At 53.0% G+C, this 24,823-nt stretch overlaps 1 protein-coding gene across 2 annotated transcripts; it reads right to left on the bottom strand.

Moving 5' to 3' along the window:
* Positions 1-10,016: 10,016 nt before the first annotated feature.
* On the bottom strand, positions 10,017-21,486 carry BPIFB6 (BPI fold containing family B member 6). 2 transcript variants are annotated; one of them, XM_006143998.1, is made up of 15 exons: positions 21,387-21,486; positions 19,869-19,968; positions 18,759-18,863; positions 18,149-18,298; positions 17,926-17,989; positions 17,406-17,466; positions 16,583-16,674; positions 15,681-15,857; positions 14,495-14,548; positions 13,967-14,140; positions 13,199-13,266; positions 12,317-12,362; positions 11,310-11,373; positions 10,834-10,910; positions 10,017-10,183 (listed from the first exon to the last, which is right to left on the bottom strand). In XM_006143998.1, exons 1-15 carry the CDS (start codon positions 21,484-21,486, stop codon positions 10,151-10,153), a joined length of 1,365 nt encoding a protein of 454 aa, XP_006144060.1. In that variant the 3' UTR covers positions 10,017-10,150. The 2 variants fall into 2 exon arrangements, with proteins under 2 accessions (XP_006144060.1, XP_006144061.1); XM_006143999.1 differs by having other exon boundaries at positions 21,390-21,486.
* Positions 21,487-24,823: the final 3,337 nt, after the last annotated feature.

Below are 24,823 nucleotides of genomic sequence, written 5' to 3'. Positions count from 1 at the left end.
CAGTTTCCAAATAATTGTCCTCTCCCTGTGGATTCCTCCCTACTTTACCTTGTCTAAAGAAGCCCCTTTTGTCACTAATCATTACCCGGAATATTTCTTTTAAGTGCTTGGCCACATGCAGTCACCACACAGCCCAAGTCCACATCCCCAAATCCCTCTCTCAGAAGCTAATTAGTCGCCCGATCATGCCTGCGAGCAAAGCTTAGCCTCCCGAACGGCCTCTGCTGTTCCCCAGCCTGGAGAGCATAACATCTAAGCAGCTGCTCTCAGCTGCCCCTCAAAGCAAACCACTACCCTGTGGATGGGGTTGTTGGCCCTGCAACCAGGACTGCCAGCCTTGGGCTCACCTTTGCCCAGTTCATCCTTGTCAATCCGAGCGAGTGTGCCAACCGTCTCAAGAAGCCCCTGGCATGGAGTGGCCAGGCCCCAGAGCAGAAGCAGGGACCCTACGCCCACCATCATCTGCTGCACACCTGTAAGGGGTGGACGCAGGAACGTGAGAACCATCCTGCCTAAACCTTCCCCCTCCCTGTCTCCCACCACCAGCCTGGGGCCTCCCGCCCCCCAGCACAGCCCAGGTCCAGCCTCACTCCCAGGAGAGCCCTCTCCGTGACAGTAAGACAGCGGCAGCACAGTGCAGCTGCCACAGTGCGCCAGCCCCCCAGCTCCCTCCGGCTTCTCCTTGGTCGGGTTCCAGTTCACAGATGGGAACACAGAGGCCACGAGAGAAAGAGGGGGCTGTTGGAGTCACAGAGCTCATCTGTAGTAGGGCCAGAATTCAATCCGAGTCTTAGTCCTCTGAGGCCCCTTTGAGCCTGGCCCAACATCGAGCGAGAGCTGCCAAGGCGTCTCCTCTTCCAGGGTGGCAGGACGGGAGCTCTGTGTCCTGCATCTGCTTTTCCTCTGGCTCATGAGGCCATCTTAGAAGGTGTGGCCTGGGGCCGCCTGGTGGTCTGATGGTTAATGCATCTGAATCCCATATGGTAGACTCTAGTTCGAGTCCTGAATCCAGTGGCTTGAAAAGCATGCCAGGCACATGTGTGTGAGTACTGAAATTCTCAAGAGGAGAATAAGGGAGAAGTCATTGTGGCATGGCCATCCCCCTTAGGGGGTGATTTCTCACTTTCTCTCTCTCTGACTTTCTCTGGCAAGTGCACATGCCCTATAGCAAATTAAAAAAGGAAAAATAAAAAGGTGAGGCTGGCTGACTGGGAGTGTCCAACATGTAGACTAAGGTGTCCAGTCTCTCTCTTCCTCCTCTATGGACATCCCAGATGGTGTTGAAAAAGAAAATCGGTGGGTAGGGTATGGAGTGGTTAGATCACCTGGATCCCACATGGCTGACCATGCAGTTCAAATCCCAGCCCTGGTAGTTTAAAAAACACACTGGACACTTGTATGTGTGTCCCAAACCCCAGTTGGATGGAGAAATACAAGAGACAGGACTGGCGTGACCAACCCCATTTGTATGTGTGTGTGTGGGGGGGGCTGTCCATTTGCGTGTGGCCAGTTGGTCCTTCCTCTCTTCTCTCTGAGTGTGCGTGCCCTCTAGCAAATAAACTAAAAAAAATCAAAAGGAATGGGATGGGTGTAAGTCTCATGGAGTAAGATTTTCCTTCATGAAGTTCCATGTCTGTCCATCCAATCACATCCCCTCTATCTCATGTCACCTCGCAGAGTTAAATCTTTCAGTGGTTCCCCACTGCCCTTGGGGTAAACCCCAGGCTCTTTGCGTTCACCCACAAAGTCCATGCTGTTTCTTTGGCTTCCTCCCTCTTAAACATGTCAATGTCCTCCCACCTCAGGGTATTTGCATATGCAGTTCCTTAGGTTAGGAAGGCTCTTTGCATGGCTAACTCCTCATCCTTCAGGTTCCAAATAATTGTCCTCTCCCTGGGGATGCCTCCCTACTTTACCTTGTCTAAAGAAGCCCCTTTTGTCACTAATCATTACCCGGAATATTTCTTTTAAGTGCTTGTCATCATTTGCGATTATGCGGTATAGGAGTCCTCATTTGCCATCTCTATGGGCTCTGAGAGGACTGGGACTGTGCTAGGACCTCCCTCCGCATGACTGTGTGCCAGAAGGGAGGGCACTGAGGGGGCCAGAGATAGACCTGGACCACCCTTTACTTGGTACAGGCTGTGTCTGCCCAGAGAAGGCTTTCTCTGTCGCACAAAGGTGCCATGTGGTGCCCGTGGACCCGCAGCAGTTCAGGCTGTGTCTGGACTCACTCCAGAGTAGCTCCCTAAAACCCCCTGGGGTCTCTCCCAGAAGGAAATACCCACATGATGGGAAGCCAGTCGGGTCCCATGGCTTAGGGCAACACAGACACCCCCCTATAACCCATCCACAGGGCAACTCTGTCTCAGCCTACCCGACCCTTCCACGAACTGTACAGCAAGCCTTTGCTCCTCTCTGGGCTCCTGCTCCCTCCCTGTCCCCCAGTCCCCTCCCAGGGTGAATTCCTTCTGTGGCCATTATTCAAATGGGAGAGCAGAGAGCCCTGGGGAGCAAGACAGGGCCCGCTGCCCCGAGCTGCCTTACCCACTTGCTCCTGCAGCTCCACAAGGGGCGGGTGGGGGTTCCCAGCCTCCTGTCGGTACCTCCACACCCTCAAGCCCGAGGGCGGCCTTATATGCCACAGCAGCTCTGGGTACACAAAGGGGGCTCCATCGCCAGAAACCCGTCAATGTGTCATGTCAGAAGCAAATTGCGGTTTTCCCTGAGGGCCTGGGCTAAGCCTTCCTCCTGGGAGAAGAGTGAGGGGGCTGGGGTCAGTGCCCAGGGGCGGAAGTGAAGCGTGGGGGCTGCAGAAACAGCCACCTCCTCCAGAGTGGGGGCGGAGCTCTGCCACCCCCCATTAAGTCACCTATTGGGCTCCTTCCAGGGCTCCCTGAGAGCCACCTCAATGGAACAAAATGCACCCTGCCTCCGCTAGTAGCCCACACCCCCTGACAAAGCCCCAGGGAGGGAAGGAAGGGACTCACACTGCTGGGCCTCAGGATCCTCTCCCACCCCACCCCACCCAGCTTAGCATGGAGATGGCCACGGGCCTGAGCCTAGAGGGAGCATTCTGGGCCAACAGAAGGGTGTCAATGCCACCCCCAAGGCCCAGCATCCCCAGGGCAGGCTGCTCTGTCACCTTTCTGAGGCTGGTCCAGATGGCAATGAAGAGAAATTCATTCATTCACTCCTGCTTGCATTCATCCATTCTACAACAGGCATCTATGAAGCATCTGTTGTTTGCCTCTCTCTCTCTCTCATTTGTTCATGAAAGAACTAGATCAACTTCAAAGGAAAAGAAAAAACAGACAAACCCCCTGCCAGAAGGAGCTGACCAGTAGAAATACAATGCCATTTCAAATTTTCTGATAGCCACATTTTAAAAAAAGGTTAAAAAGAAACAGGTGAATCCCACCTAATAGCGTAGTTTATTGAACTCCGTATATCTAAAATATTATCATTTAACATATAATCAACATAAAATTAATGTGATACCATACTTTTTCTCATCCTAAGCTTTTGGAAAGCCCCCTACAGACACCAAATTTGGAGCCTGCCACATTGCACAGTGTGGCTCTTGGCCATCGGACTGGACAGCACGCTCTGGAGGGGACAAATGAGCACTTGACACGATCAGTCAGAAGCTCCCTGGGAAAATAAAGCAGGGTCGGGGCTCGGGAGTGTGAGGAGGGGCTGCCATTCCTGATTCAGCGTTCAGGAAAGGCTGGCTCCATATTGGAGCAGGGGGTAACTATTTTTTCGAGTTCTTCCTTTCTTTCCTCCATGAGCAAGAAAGAGAGAGAGCCAGCACCCCCAATAGGGTATAGGGCCCTAATGCCATGATCCAGCCCTAACCCTAGCCAGCCCTTGTATGTCCAGGAGGTCTCTGGATGTGAACCCCGAACCTTCTGCTATGGGTCAGTCTCAAAGAGCGTTGTGCTCCCACTGTACTCTTGCCCTACACCAGGGGTGACTTTGGACCTGAAGAAGGAGGAAGTGAGATGGGTAACTAGGGAAGAGCCTGCCAGGCAGAGGGAACCACAGTACAAAGGCCCCAAAGCCTGTGTTCCAGGAGAGAGTTGGGGGCTGGGGGAGCAGGGGATATGGGGCCAAGGAGGTGACGAGGCCCTGCCGTTACTACATGGACTGACTGACTCTGGTTTTGATTTGCAGTTCTTCTGCAGGACCAGCTCAGGCATCGCCTCTCCCAGGAAGCCTTTCTGACCCCTAGGCTGAATGATGGACTTCTGAGATCCCATGGTCCCCTGGGACTTCCTCTCTCAGAGCTCCTGACACGTCAGGCTGTCACTGAGTCTGGGAGTCCATGGGTCTGTCTCCTGCCTGGAGCCCTGAACCCCTTCCTAGAGAACTGATGATATTTGCCTGGTTTACCTCAATAATCTCTGAACTCTTTTTTTGTTTGTTTGTTTTTTTACAGGTTTTTTAGAGGTTTTTGCTATAGTGCGCGTGCACTCTCCAGATAGAGACAGAGAGACAGAAAGCAAGAAATCACCCCCCAGGGGTGATGGCCATGCCGCAATCCCTTCTCCTCCATTCTCCTCTCAGGATCTTCGGCGCGCACACACACACAGGCCTGGCGTGAGTTTTAAGCCACCAGGTCTGGGACGCAAACCGCGGTCAACTACATAGGAGTCCAGCAGCATAGCCATTACGCTAACTACTGGTCCCAATAACCTCTGAACTCTTAACCCTACCTTATTCTTGGTAAAGACTTTAGACCTGGACTAGGTTACTCAACCACATCATACTTTTTAAAAATTAAACTTTTGGGCCAACAAATGGTTAAGGCACTAGATTTCCACATGACCAACCGCGTGGTTCAAGTCCCAGACTGATGGCTTGAAAATCAGGCCAGGCATGTGTGCATGCGTGCCCAAAATTCCAAGGAGAACGGGAGAGAAAAGATTTCAGCGAGACCATCCTCCTGGTGGATGATTTCTCACTTTCCCGCTCTCTATCTCTGGCAAGTGTACGTGCCCTATAGCAAACACCTAAAGATAAAATAAATAAAAAATAAACTTTTTATTGAAATACAAAACTACATTCAGAAGAGGGCACGGATCACAATTGTACAGCACAGTGAATTTTCACAACCCGAGCACTCCAGAAGCCCCTCTGGTGTCCCCTGAGTCCCTGCCCTCCAAGGGTGACGCCTGCCCTAACCTCTAACACAGAGAATGAATCCGGCACATTCTTGGTGGTCATTTGAGCACAATCACATGTGTGTATCCCTCTGTATGGGCTCTCTCTCACTTTATGTCCGGGAGCTTCACTCCCACTGTTGTGTGTGGAAGGGGGTGTACTCCCCTGCCTGCACTCACTACCCACTGCAGGGATGCCCCAGTCAGTTTATCACCTCCGGGCCACAGCTCCTGGGCTTTCCAGCTGCCGCCTATTATAAATGCTGCTGCTATGATGTTCTTGCCAGCCTTTTTGTGGATGTATGTTTTTGTTTCAGATTTTTGCCGTAGGGTACACTCGCCAAAGAGAGACAGTGAGAGGGAAAGTGAGAAGTCATCCCCTAGGGGGGGAATGCCACTTCTTAATCCCTCTCCTCCATTCTCGTGCTGGGATTTTGGGCACATGCACATACGCGCCTGGTGTGATTTTCAAGTCACTGGGTCCGGGGCTCAGACTGCAGTCAGCCATGTGAGAGTCCAGCATCTTAACCACCACACCACCTGCTAGCCTGGGACACGTGTTTGTATTTTCTGTTTCTCGTGGATAAATAGCGAGGAGCAGAATGCTGGATTACAGGGGGGCATGCACACACTTACTTCGCTAGCGGTGGTCACGGCTCTCCCAAGTGCACATTCCCACCCCCAGCCTCCAGTCACTCCACAGCCTCGGCAGTACTGGGTGTGTTTTCAGGACACTTGTTTAAAAGAGAGGAAAGGGTTCTGGACAGTGGTCCAGAGGTAAAACATGATGTTTTGTGAGGTTGACCCACATGGGAAGTTTCTGGGTTCGAGTGCAGAGACCTCCCTGAGTATACCAGGCATGTGTGTGCCCTGATTTGGGGTTAGCTGAAGGCTGCGGGTGCATTGTGGTATGGAGACCCTGTTGAGGATACTGACTCTCTCTCCGTCTCTCTTGCTCAGGGAAAATAGTAAATAAACTTTTATTTTTTAAAAATATGGGACCAGCAGTTGGCATAATGGCTATGTCACTGGACTCCCATGTAGTTGACTGCAGTTAGAATCCCAGACCCAGTGGCTTAAACTCAAGCCAGGTGCATGTGCGTGTGTGCCCAAGATCCCGAGAGGAGAATAGAGAAGGGATTACGGCATGGCCATCCCCCCTGGGGGTGATTTCTCGCTTCCTGTCTCTGTGCCTCTCTCTGTCTTTCTGGCAAGCACATGCATCCTATAGCAAAAACCTCTCAAAAAAAAAAAAAAATTCAAAAAAAAAAAAAAAAAAAAGAGAGAAACGAAAGGTAATCGGTAGCATTTATTGAGCACTCATACTCCATATGAGTCACTGGCGTGTGTGAACCTGTCCAGTCCCCACAACAACCCAGTGAGGTCATCCAGGCCGTCTGACCCTCTCACCCACCACCTTAATCACTGCCCCGTCCAGCCTCTTTAGAGAAAGGAAACTGCTACCTCACTTCTGGTCTGCCTCATCTTCCTGCTTCCTTCCAGACCCTACCCCCCAGGAGACTGACCCACGCCAGTTCCAGGAATCCTCATCTCGTGTCATGCACCAAAGTCACGTCAGTGCATGGAAAGGGATTCATTTAAATACAGGTCTCTGGGCCTCATCTTTGAATCCTGGCTCAACAGGCCGCAGTGGAGGGCCTGGAACTGGCATGCTTAGCAACCTCTGGAGACAGTGTGGCATGCAGCTCTATGAGTGGTGGGAGCCAAGGAGGAGAGTAGAGTAGGGAGGACTTGACAAGGAGAAATACCCCAGGGCATTAGCTCCTCGAGAGAAGGCTCTGGAGCCAGGACTCCTGGGTTCAAATCTCAGCTCTTGCTATCAAGGGATTTATCTCACCGAGCCACCACATTCCCGTCTGTAAAACAGGCTGAGGCTAAAGTGCCCACCTTCAATGGGTCTGGCTGTGAGGACAGGCATCCTAGAATGGGCTTTAGGAAGAGGAGCCAAAGGAAAATCAGACAACAGGAGACCCCAGGAGGCCTTTCTGGGTGTACCTCAACTGAGAGCTGGCTGGGGAGGGTGAGGCAGGGCAGTTGATGGGACATAGGTGTGGAGAGCACTGTGGGGTCTTCAGCTTCCCAGCGTTGGGCTGCCTAGTGGGTCTCTGAGGAGTCAGTAGCTGTGGGCCCAAGACCAGAGATCCGGCTGTGCTCCCCTCACTCCGTGACCTTGTGCCTCAGTGTCTCCAAGGAGGAGGACACAGCCACTGCTAAGTGTGGCATGAAGGAGCGTGGAAGAGGTGTGGGCCCAGGCAAAAGGGGCTCCCCGTGGGCCCCTGGGTAGGTTGCTTCTCTCTCTGGGCCTCCACTTCCTCATCTAGGGCTGGGGGAGTCTTGGGAGGTGGGCAATGCCCAGGGGGATAGAACTTCCTTCACTGCCTGCCCGGGAAATGGGGTCACTGCGTAGCTGCTCTGCTGGGCCAGCCCCCAATTTCTGCCCAAGGAGAATTGGAAGTAACCACCGACCACTTGAAGAATGCTGAATTTAGATTAGCAGTCAGAGCATCCAGCTCCCTTCCACGGCACAGACGGGAAGGCCAAGGACCAGAGAGGAGTCGTGCCCAAGGTCTGGCCGAAACCCAGGTCCTTGGACTTAAATGGTTAGCTTCTCCATCTGCACACAGGGCCTGGCGAGGCTGGCAACAAGGCTCCAGGTGACCGTGAGAGCGCTGGCTGTACACTCCAGAGTAGGGCTGGGGGGAGTAGCGAGATGTCTCTGGCATGGCTAGTGCCAGACTTCAGCCGCCCACAGATTACCCTGGCGTCTGAACCTGCCAGGCTTGCCACAAGGCTGTCCTTGTCCCAGAGCTGGGGAGATGAAGGGTGATGGGATTAAGGCTGGCGACAAGAGATAGGGGACAGCCCTGGCATCCGGGCCAACACAGGGAAGGCCCCTACCTCCTCTGTGACATGGGCCTATGCCAGGCTGGGACAAGGCCCACCTGCCAGGACCCTGCGGGCTCAGGGAGCTCTGGCTGCCCAGGCTCTGACCACACTACAGACATGCGTGCCCAGACATGAACTCACCCACACTCACAGACACCCCTAGACCCCCACATCCAAGGACTCAGACATTCTAATGGACACACAGCAGGACACAGACACAGACACCACACTGCCACCCGGTCACTTCCAGGGATGGGGCACCAGCCCTCATAGGAGGTCCCAATGTAAAATTTCTATTTAAACAAAACTATGTTTTCTTGACATTCTAGTAAGTGACACTGATTTTGGGGGTCCACTTAAAATACATTTATTTAAAAATCATACTTTTAATTATGTATAGACACATGAGAATTTATGGGAAAGGAAGTTAAAGTACAAGTTTCTTTTCTTTTTTTTCCCTTTTTCTTTTCTATTTTAGTTTGTTATACAGCACATGTGATCACTGGGCGCACACGCAGAGAAAGAGGGAGAGTAAGAAAGCACACCCCAGGGGGGATGGCCACCCCAGCCTCTCCCCCCCACTCTCCTCTCAGATTTGGGGCACGCACGCACATCCAGCATTGTTCTCGAGCCATTGTTCTCGGGTCCTGGGTTTGAACGCAGTTGGCCACGTGGGACCCAGCTGTCTTCACCTCCGTGCCACTTGCCGACCCACAGGTTGATTTTGATGTAAGAAACTTTTGAAATCCATGCATAGTTTTTTCGTAACACGCATTTTCCCTGGGCTTCTTGAAGACCCCTTGTGCATTTACTTTTGAAAGGAGTCAGTTCACAGAAAAATATCGGGGGAAGCCCAGGAGGGGTGATGGGGCAGATGTGGCAGATGTCGGGGAGGGACCCTCCCATGCACATGAGACACAGAAACACCCCTGGCACAGACAACGTGTGAGTGAGCACGGAGCACACAGACCCGCGCAGACCCTGACAGACGCCAGAGGCCTTTCCCACACAAACCTCTGCACCCTGGGCACTCACGTCTACATAGCACCTCCCCCGGGCCTTCTGGTGCAGAGGCAGTTTCTACCCGGGCATGTGCTCACACACACATGCACATGCCGGCCCGTGGCAACCCAGCCTCGCACGCTCTAGCACAGAAGTGCCCGTTCCCACCTCCTTGGCGTCCAAGACCCACTGGTGGCTGATGTTCACAGAGCGCTTACTATGTGCGACACTTCATGTGATTCGATTCATTTAATCCTCACGACAACCCTGCTGAGGTCGGTCCTATTGGGATGCCCACTTCACAGGTGACAAAACCAAGGCTCAGACTGGTGAAGTGACATGACCAGGACACACAGCAGAGGCAAAGGCAGGATTTGAACCCTAGCAGGCTGGCTCCAGAGCCTGAATTCCAATCCCAGCTCTGACCCCTGGTTTTCCAGGTGTCTTCGAGCCAGTCTCTTCACCTCTCTGAGCCTCACTCTCCTTACCCCTCCCTCGACTGCCATGAGGATTAAAGGAGGTAACGTGAGGAAGGTTCAGGGAATAGCCTGAATAGAGCCATCGAGTCATTGAGACTTGGGGGCACACAGTTTAGATGAGAAGAGCTTTTCCACTTGTTAAAATGGTGTGGTTTTGAACAAGGAAATTGACGTCCCATGCCTCAGTGTCATTATCGGTAAAGTGGGGAAGGCAACTGTGTAATTAAATGAGATGAAAGGTGGGGCCCTGAGCATGGCACCCAGCTGGTATTCAGTATGTGCTCAAGCGCACCCTCCAGGCGGTGACCAGCTGCCCTCCAGTCAAGCACGTCTGAGACCCCAAAACCCACCAGCGGAGATACAAACCCACATGTCGACTCGCTACAAAGAGATGAAACACCGGATATTTGTAAGGGCCTTTTTCTGATTTATTGGCAAGGCCCCAGTCCAGGCCTGTCCCACTCACTCCTTTTCAAAGGAAGCAGCCACTGGTGGTGGGGGTCCAGACCCGCCTGTCTTCAATCCAGGGAGCGCCTCCACGGGGTGCCGTCAGTTGGTGATTTGCGGGCAGCTGGCAGGGGAGTCCTGCCGTGGTCAGTCCAGCCTCAAGTTCAACACCAGGGCATTCTGGCAGGAAGGAAAGAGCCAGGATCGAGGTGAGGGAGCAAGGACAGGGGTCACCCAGCACAAGGAGGGGATGGAACTGGGCCTGTTGTCAAGAAATGGAAGCCAGTGCAGTTGAAGCAGAGGCTGTGGGAGCCTCGCCTTACAACTGTGGGGAGGTCCCTCCACCTCTCTGAGCCTCCATTTTCTCAACTGTCAAATGGAGAGAAGCATCCTTACCTCCCAGAGTAGAGAGACAGGATAAGAGAAATGTACATTAAACATTCCAAGCTTGAAGCCTGGCATGCAATGAAAAGCTAATATGGATTAAGCACTTACTGTATGCATTTAAGTGAATTATCTCAATGAATCATACCAACAGCTCTGTGAGGTCAATGCCCATTGACCCTATTTTAAGCACAGGAAAATGGAGAGCAAGAGAGAGGTGAAGTAATTTGCCCAAGAGCAAGAGAGTAGCAGAGTTCAAATACCCTGCTGGGAAAGCCTTGCCAAGAAAGGCCCCAGGTCCTTTGCTTATGGGATTGGTAGGGTTATACCAATGACCACCTGCCCTCCCTTATCCCACTCCATCTAGTTTGAGAGAGCTAGGCTCTTGCTCATCGCCCATTGGCTAATAGTGTTAATTGACATGTCCTCCCCACCCTGCCTCTCACCTCTATGATGTCCAGCTCAGCCAGGTTGTAATTCATGGCCAGAAAGTCTGGGAGTGGGAGCCCAACTTGGAGCACATCTGAGAAATATAAGAGTTATCTCAGCCTGGCTGGCCTGAAATTGATTAAGGAGTGACTTTCCAGAGCAGCGTGGTGTTAATAATGCAGTGATCAATTCGTGATGTCTGCCAGGTAGACAGACAGTGAGTGCATAAGCTCAATCTGCATGGTAGCTGCATTTCAGGTCAAGAGCTTACTCACGTATAAGGCCAAGGATCGGAGTGCAAATTGTGGGAGGGAACTTTGTCCCCAGGTAGATGACGTTAAGACCACATTTTCCTCAAAGATCAGCAATGACTATCCACTCCCCCTTAGCTCTCCCCTGGAGCCAATGATGGGGCTTGGAGACCACCTAGGTGGCATCTCTTCCTGCTTAAGCGCTCTGTACCAGCAAAGTCAAAGCCCGTCAGTGCCCTCACCATTGACAGTCGGGACATAGGCTTCTTGGAGATAATCAGTAATGAAGTCAGTTAATTTCTTCTCCTGGAGGAGAACGAGACAAGAAAAACATCCACATCCCATCATTGGATTCAGTTCCATCCAATCCAGTCCGATCTGACTCAACAAATCTTTACTTCAAAAGTTCAGAGACATTGGGAACCAGCAGTTAGCGTAATGGCTATGTCGCTGGACTCCCACGTAGTCGACCGCGGTTCGTGTCCCGGACCCGGTGGCTTAAAACTCACGCCGGGCGCGTGTGCGTGCGTGCTCAAGATCCCGAGAGGAGAATGGAGGAGAAAGGATTGCGGCGTGACCATCCCCCCTGGGGGGTGATTTCTCGCTTTCTGTCTCTATGTCTCTCTCTGTCTGTCTGGCGAGCGCACGCGCCCTACAGTGAAAATCTCTCCAAAAAAAAAAAAAGTTCAGAGACATTCAGGGGCTTCTGCTTAGTCCCCATTCAGGTGACACGTGGGCTTTGGATCACAGTGCAGGAATGGGGCACCTCAGGAGATAGGAGGTGGCTCTGTAGACCTCCCTCCTCCATTCATGCATCCTCTCTGTGCCTCAGTTTTCCTGTCTGAGAAGGGGAGCCCTAACAGCACCGGGTTCCATGAGGGTAGAATGAGTTTGAGTAAAGCACACACACACATAGAGTAGGTGCTGCTGCTGTTGTTGTCATTTTTTTTTTTTAATTGGTGTCCGCTAGGGTCAATTCTGTGCTGGGCCCTGAGGTTGTAGAGGCTTCCACCATCCAGGGCAATGTTTTAAAATCAATCCAGACAGATGCCCAGATTCTACCTAGAAAAGGAAACTGGGACGCAGAGAGGTTTAGGGCCTTTCCTGAGCACACACAGCAAGTCGGGATCTCCAAGCCTCACTTGCTCTGTTTACCCTGCCTCCATTTCAGGGCTTCTTCTCTGCAGGCTCAGAAGACAAGGGCCTGGCTTGCCCTCAAGGCAGACCAGGAAGAATTTGGGGCACTTACGTTGAAGTCACCAATCGATGAGGACTCTCGGGACAGGCTCAGTAATCTGTGGGGGAGGAGGAAGAAAAGCAAGTGGTGGGGGGCGAGGAGTCTGAGATACCAGCCCTGGCCCTGGAGAAAGGGGATCCCAACACTTCCAACGTCTCCCTGACACAGGAGTCCCCTCAGCAGCCTTCAGACCAGATGCTCATACGTCCCTGCTTGCCTGTTCCCGAGGACAGGGCCCTCACCCCTTCAGTGCAGCCCATTCTAGTTCCCACGACTCAAACTACTAGACTGTCGTGCACCTCCTCTCACCGTCCTGACTCTCCCTCTGGGACTCTCCTCCTGCTCCTGCCCTAGCCAGGTGTGCAGAGGCTTACAGCCCAACTGGTCATCTCAGATCCTTGCAGGACACGGCGTATAAGCCCCTCACCTGGGCCCACCTCCACCCTGCCTCCGGTTAGGCACTAATCCATGTTGGCCCAGAACAGAGCATGCTGGCCCTCTGGTGGTTTTTACCATCTATTCTCTACACCAGTAGCAGACCTTCCTTTTCCACTCTCATTCCTGGAGCTGAGTCCAAAGCTCCTAGGGTGAGCACATGACCCAGGCCTGGGCACTCAGAGTGAATCATCTCTCAATCACAGTGACTGGCTTAGAATTGGGCATTTGACCCAAGCTGGCTCTAAGCTTTGGTAATTTTGTTGGAACCACGGGCTAAGATTTGAGAATGTCCCTTGCAGACAGTGGGGAACCATTGAGGGTTCTTGGGCAGGGATAGTGACCACGGTAATATGGCCACGCTGGGTGGATCGGGGAGGAAACTGGAGCAGGAAGTCAAGTGGTACTGGCAGTACCCATCAGAGGTAGAGGGTGTCAGCGTGGGACAGCAGCGCCTACCTGTCCAGAGAGGTGGCCATCTGTAGCCGGTTCTCGTGCACTGAATAGAGGATTTTCAGGTTGAAATGCTGGCTCGGGGGACGGAGGCAGAGAGAAGGCAGTGAGCCCCCATGAGAGCTGGCCCATCTGGAGACCTTATCACTTACCAGCACCACTGCCATTGCTGAGACGAAGCAGGAGTCCTCCTCTCCGCACATCCCACCCCAGGCTCCTCATGCCTCCTTCTCTCAGCCCAGGACAATACCCACAAAATACCTGACACCATTGTAGGCCCCTGTACATAACCACATGATTGCCCCAGGCCCCTGCACATGACATAACTAGTGTCTGGAGCATTCTGCATCCCCAATGTCCTCAACATGAACCCTCTCCTTGGCCATTTCCTGCTCCACCTTCAAAACAGCCCAGCTATCACCTCCTCTGGGAAGTTCCCTGTGATTTTTCCAAACTGGATTTGGGGTCTCTCTCGCCTACTATGGTCCCCTCACGAGCCCTTTACTGCCCTTGTAGATGCTAGTGAATGCTGAAGGGAGGTGGAGGAAGAGAGGGGAAGGGAGGAGCCATTGACTTTCCCACTTTTCAGCCATTCAAAAGTTCAATGGCAGAATCAAGGATCAGACTGCAGGTGACAGTGGCTGGGGGTTAGGACACACAACTAAGATCAACTAGGAGCCCTCCAAACTGTTACTTGGCCATCGACTAAAATCCCACCTATGAGCCTCGAATATCTATGAGGTTAGGAATAAGTGGGGAACAGATTCCACTCACAACGTCCAGGAGGAAGAGGGACACGGGGGCCTTCCCTCGCTTGCGAACTGCGAACATCTCCAGGGTGCCGTGAAGGTGCAGCAGGCTCTTGTCCGTCTCCATGGTGACCTTGGGGGGCTTATTTATCCTGATCTGTGTCATCAAGGGCTTTGGCTTGGGATAGGCCTTAGCCACCTACAGAAATCAGGACACTTCACTTGGGGCCAGTTCTTAGACTGGTGGCTTCCACTGAAACCAGAAGTCTCCTATTAAATAGGCAATTTCTGGATACAGGAAATACGACTTTCAAAGGCCGGGGTGTGTCAATTGGGAAGTAAAAGGAATGAAACATACAATTTGGCTGTTTCTGTGTTGGATGGAGAAGGTGCAATGCACAAACACTAAGCTCTTCCTATGTTGGACCCAGAGAGTACTTTTCGGAGAAGTCAGATGTTCCACACCAGACTAGAGACATGTGGTAGGTCCCTTGCCTTTGGCTGGAGGAGAACAAGGCAGGGCATGGTGATCACGGGCAGTTGGGGCACTCACTTTCCGGAAGAAGCGAGCCAAGGTCTTAGTGGTTTGTGGAGACAGCTTCCCGATCTGCCGAATGAAGCAAAAGATGTGATTCCTGAAGGCCTTCATCGGGAGCATTTTCTCTGACTTGGGAAGCTGTGTCCTGTGAAGCTCCCTTCCTCAGGACACTTGCTACTCTGTGTAATTAGATAATGAGCTTTCGGGTAGCCCAGGCTGAAACTTATACACCCCTATCACTTTAGCACAGGTCAATGCTGAGAAATGTTATTGGTCGGAAAAGCAAGAAGGTAGATAAGAGAGTGGATTGGTGCGATGGATTGGGTGAGGTGAATGAATTTGTGGATGGTGGATAGATGGATTGGGGAATGGATGGATGAGTGGGTGGGTTGGTTGGATGGATGGATGGATGGATGGATAGATGGATGGCGGAATGGACAGATGAGTGGGTTGGATGGGTGGATGGATGGATGGATGGGTAAAATAAGGGGGAGGATACATGGATGATTGGTGAGTGGATAAAGGAAAGAAATGATGTATAGGAGTATGGGTGGGTGGGAAGATGGTAGAATGAAATAACGAATGGGAAAATGGATGAATGGATTGATGAATGGGAAGAGAGGTGGGAACACACATGGATGGTGAGTGGTTGGATGGGAAGATGAAAGGATGGACCAGTGGGGGATGGATGGATGGACAGTGGGGGATGGATGGAGTGGGTAAGTAGAAGGATGAATAATGGAAGGCTGAGTGGTTAAGGAGTGTTTAGGTGGAAAGCAGCAGGTATACAGGTTCACTAATTTGACAATCTCAAGCCCTGTTCTGGGTGTTGCGTAGGTGATATAAAGGGACAAATGGATGCTGGTTGTGAAGAAAGAACCCAGGACATGAATAAGCAGCATCTGGCTGGATGGGTGGGTTGATGATTAGATGAAAGGAAAGGGGTAGGTGGCCAAGGCATTGGAGAGGCAGGCAGATGACCAGTGGGTTGTACGAGCAGTCGGATGACTCGCTGCTGGTGGGTGCTGAGTGCTGGGTGGTGGGTGGTGGGATGGACTGATGATAGAAAATCAACTCAGCCCTGGCATGTCCCAGTGCTCATGTTGCCCATGACCCCAGGATGATTCTCAGAATAGACAAACTAGCACAGACTGTCCTGATGGCAGGGAGAGGAAGAAGAGGGTGGCCCTGGGCAGCTCACCTTAATGTCCTGGACGTCCACAGAGAGGGACTTCTGCAGAAGGGTGAGCTCTGCTGAGAGGAGGGTGGACGAGAGCAGCAACTGCGAGGACCCTTCAACATAGTCTTTGGGGAAATCCAGGGCCTCCCCATTGCCAGCAAGCTCGATGGCTTGGCCATTGGGGTCCTCCACCACAGGCTGTGGGACAGCAGAAGGGGACACTCAGTCTCAGTCCTCCATACCCAAGGGGTCTACACCAAGCCTCCAGTCAGTAAGTCATCCAATATAAGAACCCGAGTGGGCTACAGTGGCCCAACCGCCCATGCCCAGGTCAGGGCCTAAGCTCTGAGAGGCAAAGGGAGTCACTGCTCAGTGGCTTGCTCTACCTGTCATTGCTCTACGATTGCTTTGGGACCTCAGTTGATCTCACAGACTGCTCAGAGCCCTCCTCTACCCGGACCATGATTTCTGCTTTACTCCCAGGAGGAAGAGTAAGCAGGAAGTAGCCCAGGCCCCTGAGAAAGAGGACTTCACAGGCAGGTGACCTGGGACTCTGAGATATGGGTGAGGGCCCAGCTCTGCCACTTACTTGCTATGGGACCCAAGTCTCCTTATGCATCCCCCTCCCCAGAACTCAGTGTTCACATCTATCCAGTGGCAGGGTATAACTGTGCAAGCACCTAATTGGGAGACGCAAACAGCCTTGGGAGAAATGTAGGTATGAAGACCCCCAGAAATCAACTGGGAGGTCAAGGTTCAGGTTCAGTGCAGAAACAGGGAGAAAGCTCCAGTGTCCAGGCTTCCAGGGCCTGAGGAGCCCTCCCACCCTCCACAGCCCATATGGAGCACCTGCCCTGGTGGGAGCAGCAACCACCACCCAAACCACTGAGCCTGACACCGCAGCCCTGAGTCCCAGCGCTTACACTGAAGTCCACTTGAATGTAGCTGGCTGTGGTGGCCGGTGTGGACGACAGGACATATTTGACAGTGCCCAACTGGCCCACGGGCATGGCATCTGTGTGAAGAGGAGGCTTCACTCAGAAAGGTACCAACCCCTGGGGCAGCCCAGAGAAGCTGGCACCAGCCAGCCACTACCTGAACCAGCCTTCTGCGTGACCTCAGGCAAACTGCATCTCTGGGCCTCAGTAACTTCACCTGCAGAATGGAGGCAACGGCGCCTGGCCTGGAAAGTCACATCGCTCTGCTGGCACAGAGCTGAGAGTTCACAAGGCTGTCACAGTTAGGACCTCACGACAGTCTGGAGGGTCAGAATCACTGGCCGTTTACAGATGTGCAAATACAGTGGCTTTTCCTAGGCCACGTTGCTAAGGACATGAAGCAGCTTCCTTCAGTCTCAACCCCTGGGATTTTCTCTCTCCCACACTCGGGAGCCCTGGGGACCTGAAAGTGATGGGGAGAGCAGATCCCCTCAGCAGAGGCAGGTATTACCACAACGGGGATTTTTATCTGAGGCATGAGGTTTATGGTGAGCACAGAATGGCTGTTGTCCTTGGTATGTGGGGGCCGGATGGGTCAGCGGGTAAAGGGATGAGAAGGAAGGAACCTAGAGTCCCTCAGGCCTTAGCTTTCACACCTGGACAGTGGCCAGTGTGCTCATGGACGCCATGCCTTTAGACCTCCTCCAGTCCCCGGCTGGGTGGGAGCAGGTTTGTGAGTGGGGAGTGGGCACAAGGTCCAGCTGCCCTGGTCCCCATTGGGCTGAGGTGTGGCTAGGCCGACACTCACCATTCAGGTTAGCCCACTTCCTGTTCACATACACCAGGACTGCATCGATGGCCGGACACATCTAGAAGCGAGAAGACCCTGGGCTGAGAGGACCCCTGCCTGAAGGATCTCACTCCTCACTGCTGACTGGCACTCCATGGGGAATCCTCAGGGCCCTGGCAGGACAAAGCCTGGTGGGGAAACTGAAGCCCCAAGTCACATATAAAGTCAGTGGGAGAACCTGGACTGGAACCTAGATCTGACCACAGTCTGCAAAACCTTGAGAACTCACTCCCCAGAGACAAGTCATCTCTGCAGGGTGGACAAGCTATGATATTCAGGCTATGGCTTCTCCTCCTGTGCTCAAGGCAGACATACTAGACGAGCATGACACTTTCTTCCACTGAACCAGTCACAACCTAGGGACCCTTCTCAGTCACTATCAGCCCGTCAGGGTCTACACTCAAAGTAAAATGCATTTGCAGCCCTGGTCTAAGCAATCCTGGCAATGAGGCATGGAGGCTTGCTCTGGGCCACTCACCAGACCAGGGAGGACTTTGTTCAGGGTGCTGTCCAGGAATTTGTTGACCACCTTAGGCAGCATACTAGACGTCACCACAGAGGATGGGCAGACGAATGCACAGATGGCAGGAAATTAGACACAGGACATGAGGACACCATTAGGAAGTTCAGTGACTCAAGCAGCGGGGTGACAGAGGTGCAGCGGTGGACCAGCCTTCCTCCCCAGCCACAGAGCCCCTCACTTGCTAGGCAGGTTGGTCTTCACGCTGACCAAGGTGACCTCACAGCCTTCGCTCTTGAACATGGGGAGGCTTGTCTCCTCATCCTGCAGGAGCCGGTTGGTGGCTGTGATGTTCAAGACCACAATGATCTCCATGTTGCCTCCCATGAAGCTGGAGGACAGGGTAAGTGGGCATCATGGCACCTCTGCCACTATAGCCACCACCCCGACCTCCCCTTTGCGCACCCTTTCAGCACCTCTGAGGGTGGAAGGGTGAGAAACCATCCCCACTAGACAGAAAAGGGGAGGCCACCTGCACAAGGTCACATAAACAGTCTTTCTCCTCTTCTCTTGCTTTTGCCAACCCCTACACATCCTTCAAAACTCTGCCCAGAGATCATCATCCCCACAAAGCCTTTTTTGACCCCTCACCATCCTGCCCAATGAATCTTCTGTCCTAAACCAATCAATCAGTCTGTGATTGTGTGGTTCCCTCAAAGGTAGGAGCCAAGTCTGCACCAGTTGGGACCACAGCACCCGGGTGGTACACACCAGGTACTCGATACGTGTGCATGTAAGGACGAGGCAGGGAGGCTGAGCCCCTTCACCTCTCCCTCCCCTGCCACACTCACCTCTTGCCGGTGATGGTCATGCCAGTGGACACACACTGGAAGATGCCCACTTCAGGTACGAAGTTCAGCGTGATGACAGGCTGCAGGACATCCTTCACCTTTAAACTGAGAGGGCGTGGGCATCCACAGAGATGAGAACCGAGCAAGACACAGGACCTCAACTTGTTCCTCCCTGCTGGGGGGCCTTGAGAAAACCTCCATTCCATTTCACAGGGATAAGCCTGCTTCGCGAGACCCTCATGAAGCACAGACAAGAGCCTGGGCTTGAATCCATTTGCATACATCACATGAGGTGGGACACGTGGATGATGCTGCGTGACCTTGGGTTGTTCCCTTCCCTTATGTGAGCCTCCAACTTCCCCATTAACACACTGGAGAGGCTTGTTCAGGTCAGGGTTCTCAACAGGGGCACTATTGATATTTGGGGCGGGACGTTCCTTTCTTGTGGGAGATTGTTTTGTGCATTGCAGGATGTTTAGAGGCATCTCTGACCTCAACCCACAGACACCAGTGCACTCCCCCATTCTTCCACAAGTTGCAACAACTTAAAATGTCTCCAGATGTTGCCAAATGTCCCCTTGGAGGTGAAATCACCTCTGATCAAGAGTTGAGATCCAGAGTAACAAAGATGTGGCCCAAGTATCTCTGCCGGCCCGTCCTAGGCTGACAGACATTGCTAATCGATCACAGTCCTATTTTCTGCTAAGTCTAGACGGTGCCTCAGAATCCTCTCCATCATTCATCCCATAGGGCCCTTGCAAAGGAACCCGTTTCCTCCTCGTTGGATGATTGTTGATACCTTTCCAGCTCTACCATTTGAGAAATGTTTTCATTTAGGTTCGCATACATTCAGTGAGTTCCTGCTGCGGGCGAGGAGCTAGAGTTTGACTTTTCCACCTCACTTCCTCCTCGAGCTGCCTCTGCTTACAACAGGGCAGGAATTTTCTGTAGTGGACCGCAGAGGAGGCCCAGGCCTGGGTAGGAGCAGTGACCTGCCATGGTCACACAGCCTGAGGCCCCCAACCTGTCCCTCAGTGGTCTCAGGTCTGGGGCACAGCACTCTGCCCCACCCTCTGCCCTCACTGCCACCCCAGTGCCCTCCCTGCTTACTTGGTGATGCCCTTGATGGGCTTCATGCCCGGCTGCTTCTTGCCTGCCTCAGCTGCCATCTTCTCCAGGATGTGACTCTCTTCCATGGCACTCTGCACCTCTAGAAGGACCGGGGTCCGAGGGACACTTAGCTGGGTTCCCCGCTGCTTCCCTGACCTGGGCCAACCTCCTAGACATCCCAGGCCACTAACAGCCGCTGGGCCTCCCCCTGGGCTGGGCCATGCTGAAGACCCAGAGAGGAGGGAACACAGTTGCCAGCAAGGACAGTATCAAGTGACAAGAGTCATAATGGGGTAAGCGCAGGCAGCTTAGCAGCCACATGAGGAGGGTAGACCAGGTGAGAAGACCTGGGAGAGGCTTCCAGGAGGAGGTGATATAACAGTTTGTTCTTGAAGGAGGAATAGGAATTTCTCCAGGAAGCGAAGAGATCAAGGGCACCCTCAGGCAGAGCACTGCACGTGAGCGTGAGCAGGCCAGGAGGGCAGGAGGCCTGCTGAGAGAGAAACTCAAACCCAGCATGGCCTGGCGGGGGAGATGCATGGCAGAGAACCTGGAGCAGTTCGCAGGGACCAGCCTCTCCCAACCCTGGGTCATTAGGGAACATGCCCAGGAGCCTGTTGCAATGCAGATTCTGGGTCTCGGTTCTGACCCTCCAGGCCTGGAGGTCTCAACCTCAAGTGACACCCTGCCAGAAACACCCCTATTACGGTCACAAGCTAATTGCCAGAGAGGGGACAGATACCGAGCTGATAAAATTGCCTTTAGTACACTGATGTGACTTCGGGGTCACCGAGCTGGGGGTGGAGGTGTGAAATAAATTTTATCAAGGTGTCCTAGGGTTTTTTTGGGGGGGAGGGGGTAGAGATTTTTGCCTTAGGGCACATGCTTTTGCCAGACAGAGAGAGACAGAGACAGAGACAGCAAGAGGGAAAGTGAGAAATCACCCCCCCCCCAGGGGGGATAGCCATGCTGCAGTCCCTTCTCCATTCTCCTCCCAGGATCCTGGGCACACATGCACATGTGCCCAGCGTTGAGTTTCAAGCCACCAGATCTGGGACTCAAACCACAGTAGGCCTAGGGCATTTTAATCTTGCATTTCACTTGATCCTGCCAGGGAAGCACTGGTCACTCTATTTCACATTTCTTTACACTTATGGAGGAGCAAACAGCAACACAGAGAGGGCAAGTGATTTGCCTGAAGTCACACAGCAAGTTGTTGGCAGAGCTGGAATGTGACCCATGTCTGTCACCCCCACAGCCCACCCGTGGCCACCAACCCTCAGGACCAAGGAAAGACTCCAAGGAAACAGAACTTCCAGCTCTGCCTCTAACTTGGGGGAGTTTGGGCAAGTCATCTCGGTTTCTCCGGGCCTCACGTCCCCCTCTGAGAAATGGGAGAATAATAACATACTGCTTATACGCTTGTTTTCAGGGGGTCACAGACTGCTCAGGGCTGAGTAACCATGGCCGGCCACAACCTGCCCCACCTCCCGGCCCCATGTCCAGACCCAAGCTCACCGCGGTTCATGATGTCCATGCCCAGCCGCAGCAGCGCCCCCGGGTCAGCTCGCGTGCTGGTCAGCAGGCTGCAGAGTGCCAGACACAGGACCCGCAGCATGGCGCCACCTGTACCGAGGGGCCCAATTGGGTACAGCCCTTCAGGTTTGGTTCTCTGGGGGGAAGTCACCCATGCCCAAAGCAGATCAAGCTCCAGTTGTAGAGGGTCCAGGAGCCTTCAGACTCTAGCTAGTTTAGCAAAATCATTACTGCCTTCTCCCAAGGGAGTGAAGAACACCCAGGTTAAAGACATGGCCAATAAGTCACCCAAGGTGGGATTCTTCTCCCTCTCAGCCTCAGTTTGCCCATGGGCATGAAGCACTCTGACCAGCCTGCAATACGGGGTTGGAGGGAAATTCAGTTACAATTTTTCACGAGTTCAAGTGCAGCTTCAGGTCCGGCAATGCTGGAGCCGTAGAGGGAACCCCAGCTCCCTCTGACTTGGGGCGTTCCCATCGCAGTGCAGGAGTGGGGGGTCCCTGAGTCCCCCCCGCAACACTAGCCAGTGGCATCTTTCACCCACTCCAGCTCAGCCTCACTTACACATCAAGCCCCAAAATCTCAACTCAGAGTCCCTTAAGGCTCCTCAAGACTTCCCCTGACCAATAGGGAAACAGGCCCGCACACACAGTCTCACAGAGCCGCAAGCTGAATAAGGACCTCCCTACCCAGACCCTTCAAGTTTCCCGGGAAGACCTGCCCCACATCCGGACCCCAGGAAATCCACCCCACTTACCAAGTCCTGAAATTCTCTGATGAGGGGTCAGGTGTATATTTCAGGTTTGAGCCTTGGCTGAAAAGAACCAAGGAGGAGCCCATGGGAGCCCAACCTGTGTAGGGGGGCCTGGCAGGGGGCGTTCCAGCTGGAGCTTCCCAAGATGGGCTTTGGCACTTGAGAGGCCCCTAGTCCAGGCCCCTAGATGGGCCCTGACTATGGGCCCGCCTCCCCACTCCAGGTCTAGACCTTTTTTCATTCGGTTCCCATTTTCTGAGTGCCTGTTGTGAGCCAAGCAGACTGGGCTACGAGGTGCCCATGGCAGAGACAGTCCTGTCCCCTCTTATCCTTAATGTCTGCAGGGGAAGGCAGGCAAGACACAATCGAATGGGATCAAGTGGCCGAGGAAGGACTTTCTAAGGAGATATTTAGGCTGAGATCTGAAAGGTAAGAAAGAGCCAGGGAGAACGTTCAAGCCAGCAATCAAAGTACACCCAAAAAAGCACGATCCAGTGCTCCTTGTCCTGTTCCATTTTTTAAATGTATTTTTATGGATTTTTTTTTGCCATAGGGAACATGTGGTCGCTGGACAGAGAGAGAGAAAGTGAGAAATCACCCCCCACCCCCACCCCAGGGCAGTGGCCACACCGTAATTCCTTCTCCTCCACTCTCCTCCTGGGATTTTGGGCACGTGCACACACACGCCTGGTGTGATTTTCAAGCTGTCAGGTCTGGGACTCAAATAGTGGTCGGCTATGTGGGATCCAGCACCTTAACCACCTTGCCACCTGTTGGTCCGTCCTGTTCCATTTTAAATATCTATTTGGGCTTGAAAGTAATCTCTCTTAGTGTTTCCTTTCCCCCTGGGACCCCTTGAATGCACATGCGTGTGCCACGGGCATGTGCTCATGGCCATGAATGTCCAGAGCCTAAGCTCCTGAACATCATGCCCGGGGTTCTGTGGGGCTCTGAGCCGGGCAACAGAGCTGAAGGAGCTTGGCGAAGGTCTCTCCAGCCCCAGCCCCCGTCACAGGTGGACTGAGTGCCAGCCCAGGTTGAGTGAGACCAAACGTTAGGGTCATCCAGGGGAGGGGTCTACCCTCTGGAATGGTAAGTGATGAGGCTAGCAGGTGGTGCGGTGGTTAAGACACCAGACTCCCACAGGATCAACTGTGGTTCAAGTCCTGGACCTGTTTGAAACTCACACTGGGCATGTATGCATGCACGCCCAAAATCCTGAGAGGAGAATGGAGGAAAAGGGATTGCATCATGGCCACCTCCCCTGGCAGGGACTGGAGGATGTTCCTTTCTCAATTTTCTCACTCTCTGGTGAGCGCACACTCCCTATGGAAAAAAAAAAAAAAAAAAAAAGAATGCCAAGTGGCTGAGGGTAACAGCCATGCAAGTATTGCACAGTTCGTTTCTGGTTGTGCTTTCGCCTGAGCTGTCACCTGTGGAATGCCTCCACCCATCTGCCACCCGCTCCTTCCTCAAGTCCTAATTTCAGCCCTTGCCTCCGCCACTAGGAAGCCTCTCCTCAACCCCAACCGATCACAGTTTGAACCCGACCTTGTACAAAACTCATCCTACCTGTGAGGAGCGTTTTCTGCTGACCCACCCCTACGTCACTCATGCTTTCTCCCCACTGGGAGCCCCTTCCTTCCGCTCTGCCTGACATATTCTCCCATTCCCTCCCTGATCCCTCCTCAGCCTCAGATGGAGCCCAGGGCAGTCTGCTGGCTCTGCCTCCATGATGTCTCCCAAGTCTAACAGACTCTGAGGGTACACATCCAGGAACTGTGAGATGGGGGCCCGGGCAGGGGTCGGACACACATCCTAGCTCTCTGCCACCCACCTACTGTGTGATCTCATGCCCCTAACCCTCCTGGGCCTCCTTTCCTCACCTGTGAAATGCCAGTGCCGGAGAAGACACTCCAGGGAGAGTTCTGCAGATAAGGGACTGTTCTTACCTTGTTGAGCTCGGAGAAGTCCTGCAGGTGACTAACCCTGCCTCTGACCCTGAGACGAGGAAGCCCTTATATTCAGGAACCCGCTTAGCCGCTTGAATAATTAGGGGCTTAATAAGGTCCAGATAATTATCTACAGGCCTGAAGAATAGAGCCCCGGTGCTCACATGACACCTCAGTCTGTTCCAACGTAAATAGCACAGAGGACGAGGGTGGTGGGGAGCCCAGTGGCTGTAGGGCAGGCACTGGGACGGGATATGGCTGCCTCTTCAGAATCAGCCCCTCCCAAGAAGAAGATTTCTCATGGCTTCTGCGAACTAGGCAGGAGAGGCCAGGCCTTCAGAAGAAGATTCCTCATGGCTTCTGTGAACTAGGTATTCCAGGGCACACGAGAAATGAAGATTTTCTACTGATAATTCAGCCTCCAGCAAACAAGCTAGCGTGGCAGGAGAGGCCAGGCCTTCAGAAGAAGATTCCTCATGGCTTCTGAGAACTAAGTATTTCAGGGCACACGAGAAATGAAGATTTTCTACTGATAATTCAACCTCCAGCAAACAAGCTAGCGTGGCAGGAGAGGCCAGGCCTTCAGAAGAAGATTCCTCATGGCTTCTGAGAACTAAGTATTTCAGGGCACACGAGAAATGAAGATTTTCTACTGATAATTCAACCTCCAGCAAACAAGCTAGCGTGGCAGGAGAGGCCAGGCCTTCAGAAGA

Source organism: Tupaia chinensis, unplaced genomic scaffold (genome assembly GCF_000334495.1).
Source record: "Tupaia chinensis unplaced genomic scaffold, TupChi_1.0 Scaffold000115_1, whole genome shotgun sequence".
NCBI classification, from domain to species: domain Eukaryota; kingdom Metazoa; phylum Chordata; class Mammalia; order Scandentia; family Tupaiidae; genus Tupaia; species Tupaia belangeri.
The sequence above is the reverse complement of the archived record's forward strand: the minus strand, read 5'-3'. Positions and strand labels throughout refer to the sequence as shown.

What these genes read in the sequence shown, in the direction of transcription:
- BPIFB6 (XM_006143998.1), bottom strand. Translation starts at nt 21,486, where the DNA reads ATGCTGCGGGTCCTGTGTCTGGCACTCTGCAGCCTGCTGACCAGCACG. An exon ending in AAGACCAACCTGCCTAGCAA is followed by an intron (nt 17,990 to 18,148) that starts GTGAGGGGCTCT and finishes GGTGACGTCTAG; the next exon opens with TATGCTGCCTAAGGTGGTCA. An exon ending in ATGGCCACCTCTCTGGACAG is followed by an intron (nt 12,363 to 13,198) that starts GTAGGCGCTGCT and finishes CCTCCCCCACAG; the next exon opens with ATTACTGAGCCTGTCCCGAG.